The 10,229-nt window shown below is 43.1% G+C and overlaps 1 protein-coding gene across 1 annotated transcript in view; it reads right to left on the bottom strand.

The window, feature by feature from the left end:
* Nucleotides 1–2,667: 2,667 nt before the first annotated feature.
* The window catches only part of LOC139311956 (zinc finger protein 84-like), a 53,902-nt gene continuing 46,340 nt past the window's right edge, over nt 2,668–10,229 (bottom strand). The window contains exons 4-5 of the mRNA XM_070936480.1: nt 4,325–4,328; nt 2,668–3,994 (exon numbers count right to left, since the gene is read on the bottom strand). Of these exons, the coding sequence (XP_070792581.1) occupies nt 3,118–3,994; nt 4,325–4,328 (881 nt within the window). The 3' untranslated portion in view covers nt 2,668–3,117. The remainder of the gene's footprint in view (nt 3,995–4,324; nt 4,329–10,229) is intronic.

Raw genomic sequence — 10,229 nt, 5'->3', positions numbered from 1 at the left:
TTTCCCCACAATCAGGACATTAAAATGGTTTCTCTCTTGTGTGAGTTCTCTAGTGCAGTGGTCCCCAACCTTTTTATCGCCGCGGCCCGCTGAGCACGCGCAGGGGTGGGGGCACGGCCCAGGAGCTTTTGCGCATGGCCCATTGCGCACGGCCCAGGAGCCTTTGCGCTGCAGCGTTCATGTCCCCCGGCCGCTGCGCGGCCCGGTGCCAGGTACTCCACGGCCCGGCACCGGTCCGCGGACCAGGGGTTGGGGACCACTGCTCTAGTGTATCACCAGGTTGAAATTTTGACTGAAACCTTTCCCACAAACAGGACATTCAAAGGGTTTCTCTCCTGTGTGAGTCCTCTGTTGTATCACCTGGCTGGAATTTTGACTGAAAGCTTTTCCACAGTCAGGAGAATCAAATGGTTTCTCTCCTGTGTGAGTCCTCTGGTGTGTCATCAGGCTGGAATTGTGATTGAAACTTTTCCCACAATCAGGACATTCAAAGGGTTTCTCTCCTGTGTGACTCCTCTGGTGTGTCACTGTTGTGTGCTGTTGTGTGAAACTTTTTTCACAATCAGGGCATTCAAAACACTTCTCTCCTATATAAATCCTCTGTTGTCTCATGAGGTGGGAATTTCCAATTAAACTTTCACACAATCTGGACATTCATACATGATGTGAGTCCTTTGATGTATCACCATGTTGCCATGCTCCCTGAAGTATTTACCATGTACGTGTTATGGTGGTTCTCCTCCTACCTCTCTGGTCGGTCACAGTCGGTGTTTGTAAGAGGACAGAGGTCGACCCCTAGGCCCCTCGTTTGCGGGGTGCCTCAGGGCTTGGTCCTCTCTCCCCTCCTATTTAACATCTACATGAAGCCGCTGGGTGAGATCACCCGGCGATATGGGGTGAGATATCAGCAATACGCTGATGATACCCAGGTGTATATCTCTACCCCACGTCAATTCAGTGATGCAGTGGATGTGATGTGCTGGTGCCTGGAGGCTGTGAGGGTCTGGATGGGAGTCAACAGGCTCAGACTTAACCCAGACAAGACCGAGTGGCTGTGGGTATTGCCTCCTAAAGACTATGTTGATTGTCCATCCTTGGTTCGGGGGGGGGGGAGAAATTGTCCCCCTCAGAATGGGCTCGCAATTTGGGTGTCCTCCTAGACTCACAGCTAAGATTAGAGCAACATCTGACTGCTGTGGCTAGGGGGACCTTTGCACAGGTTTGCCTGGTGCACCAATTGTGATCCTACTTGGATCAGGAGGCTCTCCTCAGTCACTAATGCCCTTGTCACCTCACGGTTAGATTATTGCAACACGCTCTATATGGGCCTACCCTTGAAAAGTGTTCGGAGACTACAGTTGGTCCAGAATGCAGCCGTGTGAGCTATCGTGGGTGCACCTAGATACACCCACATTACACCAATTTTCTGCGAGCTGCACTGGCTCCCTTTTGTTCTCCGGGCACAATTCAAGGTGTTGGTTATTACCTTTAAAGCCCTACATGGTTCAGGGCCAGGTTATCTTCGAGACCACCTTCTACCACATAACTCCCAGCGACCGGTAAGATCCCACAGAGTTGGTCTCCTCCGGATCCCATCAGCTAAACAATGCTGGCTGGCGGGCCCGTGGGGGAGGGCCTTCTCTGTGGTTGCCCCAGCTCTCTGGAACCAATTACCTCCTGAGGTCCGGACCACCCCCACCCTATTGGCCTTCCGAAAAGCGGTGAAGACCTGGCTTTTCCGGCAGGCCTGGGGCCGTTGATCTCGCTGTTGCGATCTTACAAGATCTGTCTATGAATGGTGTGAATGGGTTTTAATGTTTTAATTTTTAAATGTTTTTATAATGGTTTTTTTAAAAAACGCATTGTAAGCCGTCCTGAGTCTCCGGAGAAAGGCGGCATATAAATTGAACTAATAAATAAAATAAATAAATAAATACCACATTGGGAGCACTTTTAAAACTTGTTTCCTGTGTGGATGTCGTTGTACATAATCGGCTGCGATTTAGATCCTGTGTTTTTCCCACAACAGGCATATCTATGGAGCTTTTCCAACACTTATATTTTTGAGGTTAAAAATATGTGTGATCCATTGTTTAGTTGTGTTTTGATTAAATCTGGTTTTTTCTTCCCAATGAGGGAACACTTCCCAGTGACAGAAGCAGTGAGGCCTGCTTCTGTCTGCCCTACGTGGCTCTCCAAATGATCTTTTTCCTTCCCAGTAACTGCCAGATATTTCCCTCTATTTCTGGAAAAAAAAGTCTCCCTTGACTATTCATGTAATGTATGCTTGAGTTCTGTATAATCTACTTATTCCAGTTTGAAATCTTTCTTAATTTTTTCTCTTTTGCTTATCTGCTGCTGGAGAAGGAGAATTGTGTGAAAGAAATATTTTGATTTCTGGCTTGATTTTCTTTCCTTTTCAAAGTTGCTTGTTATTATCAGTTTTCCAGTGTGTTCTTATTGCCATCTTCTTTGCCTATGGGATTCAAAGTAAAGTGTAACGTTAATTGTTTATAAAGAGATTGTAGAAAATGTGAAAAAAGAAAAAAGTTTACGCTACAATGAAAAAGCGAATATGCCACATTGCTAGAATAACGTCTTACATTAATCATGATCCATTTGATACAAAATGCTGTGGATACAGTATATTGGAATTTCAGTAAGGCATTTGATAAAGTAGACCTCAATCAACTTCTTGGCAAGTGAAGAAAATGTGGGATAGATAGCTCTTATCGTGAAGGGATGCTGCCTGGAGAATTGTGGGGCTGAAAATCTCGAGGATACCCAGGGAGAAGAAGGCTGGTACTCTGCATGGGGCATTTCTATCATTTATTATGATAAAAAAGGCAAAGAACACTCCTAAAAAGATTTTTGCAGAATTGTACAATTTCTGCAAAAATAAATATCCAGCAACTGCTGCTCCTGATGGCCAGACAACATTATCAAATGAACATGTTCCATTTTTTTTTTCTTTCTTCCTTCCCATCTAATACCATATCATATTTGATGACAAAAAATCAGGCAAATTGTTTGTATTCAAATTAAAGAGTCAATTTCTCAGCTGAACTTACAATGGGACATTTGAAATGAAATTCAAGCCTTCTCTACACTCATCACTTAGGGTCGTAGGTGGATTTTCTTATGTGCAGTAAGGGTGGAAGGGTTCCTGAAGCACTGTCCACACTCGGGGCACTTAAATGGTTTCTCCCCTGTGTGTATAAGCACATGATTTAAAAGGCTAGCCCTAGTACTGAAATCTTTCCCACAGTCTGGACACTCATATAGTTTCTCTCCTGTGTGAGTCCTTTGGTGTGTCACGAGGTTGGAATTCTGACTGAAACTTTTCCCACAATAAGAACATTGAAAGGGTTTCTCTCCTGTGTGAGTCCTATGATGTTTTAGCAGATCGGAATTCCGATAGAAACTTTTCCCACAATCAGGACATTGAAAGGGTTTCTCTCCTGTGTGAGTCCTATGGTGTATCACCAGGTCGGAATTTCTACTGAAACTTTTCCCACAATCAGGACATTGAAAGGGTCTATCTCCTGTGTGATTCCTCTGGTGTATCAGCAGGCTGGAATTATCGCTGAAATGTTTCCCACAATCAGGACATTCAAATTGTTTCTTTACTGTGTGAGTCCTCTGGTGTTTCGCCAGGCTGAAATTCTCACTGAAACATTTTCCACAATCAAGACATTCAAAGGATATCCCTTCTGTGTGAATCCTCTGGTGGCTAATCAGGTGAGGATTTCTAACGAAACTTTTTCCACAATCGGGGCATTCAAAGAGTTTCTCTCCTGTGTGAGTCCTCTGGTGTATCACCAGGTTCGAATTTTGACTGAAAGCTTTCCCACAATCAGGGCATTCAAAGGGTTTCTCTCCTGTGTGAGTCCTCTGGTGCCTAACAAGGTGGGAATTTGTAATGAAACCTTTTCCACAATCAAGACATTCAAAGGGTTTCTTTCCTGTGTGTGTCGTCTGGTGGTTCATTAGGCTGTAATTGTGACTGAACCTTTTCTCACAGATAGGGCATTCAAAGGGTTTCTCTCCTTCAATTTTTTTTCTTCCTGTTGTGAGTCCTTATGCTCAGTATAGTATTTACCACATTGGGAGCACTTTTAAGACTTTTCTCCTGTGTGGATGATCTTGTGCATAATCAGCTGTGATTTGCAATCTGTGCTTTTCCTCACAATAGGTTCATCTATGGAGCTTTCCCAACATTTATATTCTTGAGGTCAAAAATTCATGTGATCCCTTGTTTAGAAGTATTTTGATTAAAGCCAGTTTTCTGCCAGAGCGAGGCCTGCATCTCTGTCTGCCCTACGTGGCTCTCCAAGTGACTTCTTCCTCCCCAGTGAGTTCCAGATATTTCCCTCTTTTTTCTGAATAAAAAATAATCTCCCTTGACTTTTCATGTAATGTATCCTTGAGTTTTGCATACTCTACTTTTTCCAGCTCGAAATTTCTTCTTAATTTTCCTCTCCTTTATCTCTCACCTGATCAGGAAGAAGAAGAATTGTGTGGTTTTTTTTAAAGGAAATGAAAAATATTTTGATTTCTGGCTTGAATCTCCGCGGGAAGTTTCTGCCCTCCCTGAGCTCACCTTAGGACACTTGCGTTACAGTTTGACAGGTGTACCGCCCCAGTCAAACTCCCCACCTGATGCTGTCCCTGAAGTGGGTCATACATAGCATGTGCCAGGAGCCTGGGCCACAAGCGAGCCCCCCTCGGGGCTTGTCCACCCGTCTTACTGGGTAAATGAAAAAATGTTCAGATTTTTGTGGTCAGTCCAGAGTTCAAACGGTTTCTGCCCCTCTTCCAGCAGGTGGCGTCAGGTTAGCAGTGCCCATCTTACCGTAAAAGCCTCTTTTTCCCATGCGGCCTCTCTGTGTCCATGAGCTTGTAGGAGATGTAGGCGCAGAGCTGTAGTTTTCCTTGGCTATTTCTTTGGATAATAGCCAATTTCTTTGCTCCCAGTGTCATGTCACTGGCTTGGATAATGAAGGGTTGTTCGGGATCAGGATGCTTCAGCACCAGTCCTTTGCAAAAAGTTCTTTTAGTGTTTCAAATGCCTTTGGGCAGGTTAGGTCCCACTGTAGGGGTTGCCCGGGGTGGGGCTTCGTCTCCTAATAAGTGGAATTATTTTGAAGCTTGACTCAAGGCTCATGATTTAATTAGGGAATCAGTTGGAACCCTGACATTATCATCAGTTGTCCAGTGTGCTTTTATTGCCATCTTTTCTGCCTATAAGATTCAAAGAAAAGTGTAATGTTAATTATTTATAAAATTGTTGTAGATATGAAAAAAAGAAAACAATGAAAAAACAAACATGCCACAATGCTAGAATGACCACTTAACATTAATCATGATTGATTTGACACATGGAAGACAACCAAGATCCAAGTTCAAATGTCCATTCAATCATGAAATTCTCTTGTTGATTTGGGTCAATCACAAATTCTTATAGTGTAAAGCCAAATATATAACTCATTTTGCTCATGGAAGTCCTCAGCTCCAAATATGGGCAGAAAATACTGTCCACAACCACTCTGGTGACATCCCAATTCAAGCATCTCCACCCTGGACCACCCCAACGATGCCCTTGATGTGATGTCCCGATGCCTGGAGGCTGTGCAGATCTGGATGGGAGAAACAGGCTCAGCTCAACCCATCCAAGACCGAGTGGCTGTGGCTTCCGGCATCCCGATATAGTCAGTTGGTGCCATCGCTGACTATTGGGGGTGAGGCGTTGGTCCCCACAGAGAGGGCTCGCAACTTGGGCATCCTCCTGGATACATGGCTGTCTTTAGAAGAGCATGTGACGGCTGTGGCCAGGGGGGCTTTTTATCAGGTTCGCCTGATTTGCCAGTTGCGTCCCTTTCTGGATCGAGATGCCTTACGCACAGTCATTCATGCTCTCGTCACGTCCTGCCTGGACTACTGTAATGCTCTCTACATGGGGCTCCCCTTGAAGGGCACCTGGAGGCTCCAGCTGATCGAGAATGCGACTCGGCGCTCCCATGTAACACCTCTCCTGCATGAGCTGCACTGGCTCCCGGTGGTCTTTCGGGTGCGCTTCAAGGTATTGATTATCACCTTTAGAGCACTCCATGGCTTAGGACCCGGGTATTTAGGAGACCGCCTTCTGCCACCAATAGCCTCCCACTGACCAGTACGCTCCCAGAGAGGGGCTCCTCAGGGTGCCGTCAGCCTGCTGTCGACCGGAGACCCCCAGGGGGAGAGCCTTCTCTGTGGGGGCACCTACCCTCTGGAATGAGCTGCCCCTGGAGATACGGCGGATCCCGGATCTACGCACTTTTCGCTGTACCCTAAAGACGTTCTTATTCCAACAAGCCAGGCTGGCCTAACTCTTTTAAACTCTTTTAAACTCTTTTAAATTGTTTTAATTTTTAACTGTTTAATTATGGGTTTTAATATAGGGGTGCTTTTAATTGTGGGCCAAATTAATTTAATCGGATTTTAATATTGTTTTTAATTTTGTATTTCTTGTGTTTTATCTGTTGGCTGTTCACCACCCTGAGTCCTTTGGGAGAAGGGCGGTATATAAATATAAACAATAAATAAATAAATAAATAAATAAATAAATAAGCAGTTCTCACTTACTGACCACAATTTGAACTGGCATCTGCATCACTAAACACTCTGATCATGAGCATGATGTCAATTGAGAGTGCCAACTTACATCTGATCCCCTGTAGTTCTTAAGAAAATCTTAGTTGTTAAAGGGAATTTCACATGACTGTGACTTGAGAATTCCTGCTGATATCTCCACTGATTTGCTTGTCAGAAGCTAGTGCAATCATGAGTATGGGATACAGAGGCAATCGTATATGTGCACTGGTTGGCAGAATCCAAATTGGTCCATCTGTTTTTCCTGCACCTTCATAACCACAGCAACTGTGGACGTGCGGTCACTGAACATGTGCTACGATGACCACAATTTTGGGGATCAGTATGTATCTGCCTTTACAGTACCATAGTAACTTTGAAGACTCAGGGAACAAATAGACAAGTACTACCGATACAACTGAACATCCCAAAAGATCCTCAATAACTATTTTTGGAAAGCACAATCAAACCAAGTTAATACATGGATGCAGCACTAATAGGAAACACTATGCTTACTGGGAAGACATGGAAGTTAAAAAAAACAAGCAGACCAGCTACAGCCAGCCAGCAGAGATGAGAGTCTCCAGACCACCTCTGATTAAGAAGAATTGCTCCTCCACTCGATCCACGGGTAATGAGAGCAGACCGGAGGGAGGCACGGAGGAGGTCAGCAAGGCTACTTGAGAGGAAGCAGCTCCAGCTCTCCACACAAAAAACAGCTGTGGAAGGGTGATTTAACCAGATGCTGGGTAAAAGTGTGTTTCTTGGGAACACCTGCTTGTTTTGATGTGCACTTTCCAGCTTTACTTGATCCCGTCTGTTGAACTTTGGACTGTGTTTTTGTACTCTAAACTCAGATTTTCCTTGTGGACTTGACTATTGGACTGTGCTTTTGTTGTTGAAAACCTGGACTTGTGGGTATCATTACTTCCCTCTTTGCCTCATGTTCAGCTAGGGCCTACTTTTTACAGCAGGGGAATCCAGACTGGGAACAGAGGGCTGGTGTGGAGCTTCACTGGCACCATTGGTGTTTCATTTGACACGGTGATAAGTGAGCAATAAACAGACATTACCTAAACCTTGCCTTGCCAGTGTGACTTGGTGCAGAACACTGATGCAGTTCCAATCTTCAAAAAAGGGGGAAAAATGGATTCACAAAACTACAGACCAATCAGCCTGACATCAATGCCTGAGAAGATCCTGAAAAAGAACCAAACAATTGATCTACAAACATCTGGAAGCAAGCAAACTTATAACCAGAAGCCAACATTGCTTTGTTGAAAAAAGACCGTAACAAAAAAAAACTTATTTCCTTCTTTGAGAAAGTGTCTAAATTAAATCAGCAAAATGCTATGGACACAGTATACTGGAATTTCAGTAAGGCATTTGATAAAGTAGACCAAAATCTACTTCTTGGTAAGTGAAGAAAATGTGGAATAAATAGCATCACCATCCAATGGATTTGTAACTGGCTGACAAACTGCACTCAACCGTTAGTCAATGGGACTACATCTATATGGAGGGAAGTAAGCAGTGGGGTAATATAAGGCTCCCTCTTAGGCCCATTATTCTTCAGTATCTTCATAAACAATTTCAATGAATGAATAGAAGGGAAACTCATCAAATTTGGAGACGACACTAAGCTGGCAGGAATAGCCACCATACTAGAAGACAAACTCAAGATACAGAAGAATCTCTATAGATTTGAACACTGGGCCAACAAAATGAAATTCAATGGAGAAAAAAATTAGGTTGTACACTTAGCCAAGAAAAACCAAATGGCAATGTACAGAATAGGTACAACCTGGCTCAATAGCAGTAACTGTGAGATGGATCTTGAAGTGCTAGTGAACAGCTAAAAGGAGCCAACAGTGTGATGCAGTGGCCACAAAAGCTAATGCAATCATAGGCTGCCTTAACAGAGGGCTAGAATCAAGATCATGTGAAGAATTAGTATCAATTTATAATGCTGTGTTAAGATCACACTTGGATTACTGCAACTAGTTTTGATTGCCACAATATGCCAAAATATGTAGAGACTATTTAAAGAGGGCAGAGAAGAGCAGCAAGGATGATTAGAGGGCTGGAGGCTAAAACATATAAAGAAGGGTTGCAGCAATTGGTTATGTCTAGTCTAGTGAAAGGAAGGACTAGGGGTGACATGATAGCAGTGTTCCAATATTAGAGGGGTCAAGAAAAAGGGGGCCAGCTTATTTTGCAATGCATCAGAAGGCAAGACAAGAAGCAGCGGATGGAAACTAATCAAGGAGAGAAGCAGTTTAGAATTAAGAAACAATTAACCAATTGTTTGAAATGATATTGGGTCTCTTGCTTGAGCAGGGCATAGGAATAGTAGACCTGCAAGGTCCTTTCCAGCTGTTACAAACCCCCAGTGATGGAGCACCTCTGGAGGGAAGCAATTCCCAAAGAATCAACCTTTACTTTAAAGAGGCATTTTAAATCTTCAAACCAGCAGAAACTTGCAGCCACCAGTTTCACAGCCTTGACTTCTAGCAACCGACCTTTGCAACTGAGCCAAGTGAAATAGTGAAATGTGAGGCTACTTAGTTTACCTGCTGAGTACTAAAAGGTCAACAACAACAACAAATAAAATAAAAGCAACAACACATACCCAATATTTCCCAGTTGTACTACAGACAATTACAACGATTACGGTGATCTTATACATATTGATTCTACAGAAGACAATGTTGAAAAGGCACTACATAATCTAAAGCCATCTCTATCTATTGGCTTGATGGACTATGTGCATACTTCTTAAAAAAGCTTTCCACTGCAATTGCAGAACCTCTAAGCATAATTTTTGAAAAATCTTTCAGTACCAGCACCTTGTCCTACCAATGGTCACAAGCCAGGGTCAATCCTATCTTCAAAAAGGGAGACCCTAGCCTTGTTGAAAATTGCAGACCAATCTCTTTATGCAAAGTCATAGAGTCAATCATTAACCAATCTATTACCCTACCACCTAGAGACAAACTACCTACTTTCTAACAAACAATTCGGTTTCAGAAAAAAATTATCCTGTAATCTACAACTACTACATTGCAAAAACATATGGACTACACATCTCGATCAGAGCAAAGCAATAGATGCAGTTTACATAGACTTCTGTAAAACTTTTGATTCAGTGGTACACGACAAATTACTTATAAAACTAAAATCCTATGGCATTTCTGGACTTCTACATAAATGGATAGCTGCCTTCCTGTCAAACAGACAAGTGGTCAAAATAGGAAGCGCTCTATTAAATCCTGTACCTGTTAACAGTGGTGTTCCCCAAGGCAGTGATTTAGGTCCAACACTCTTCATATTTTACATAAATGACCTTTGTGATCATATTAAAAGCAACTGTGTTCTCTTTGCTGATATGTTAAATTATTCAAAACCCAAGACAATGCAACTACCCTTCAAAAAAACCTTGACTATGTGCCAGATTGGTCTAACAAGTGGCAACTTCAAATCTCAACCAATAAATGCTCTGTCTTGCACATTGGCAAAAAAAATCAAAATATAAAATACAAATTAGATGGACATGATCTTGTAGATGACCCTCACTCTGTCAAGGACCTTGGAGTACT

Source organism: Pituophis catenifer, unplaced genomic scaffold, assembly GCF_029215685.1.
Source record: "Pituophis catenifer annectens isolate HBS135680 unplaced genomic scaffold, rPitCat1.0.hap2 SCAF_2, whole genome shotgun sequence".
Lineage (NCBI taxonomy): Eukaryota > Metazoa > Chordata > Lepidosauria > Squamata > Colubridae > Pituophis > Pituophis catenifer.
The sequence above is the reverse complement of the archived record's forward strand: the minus strand, read 5'-3'. Positions and strand labels throughout refer to the sequence as shown.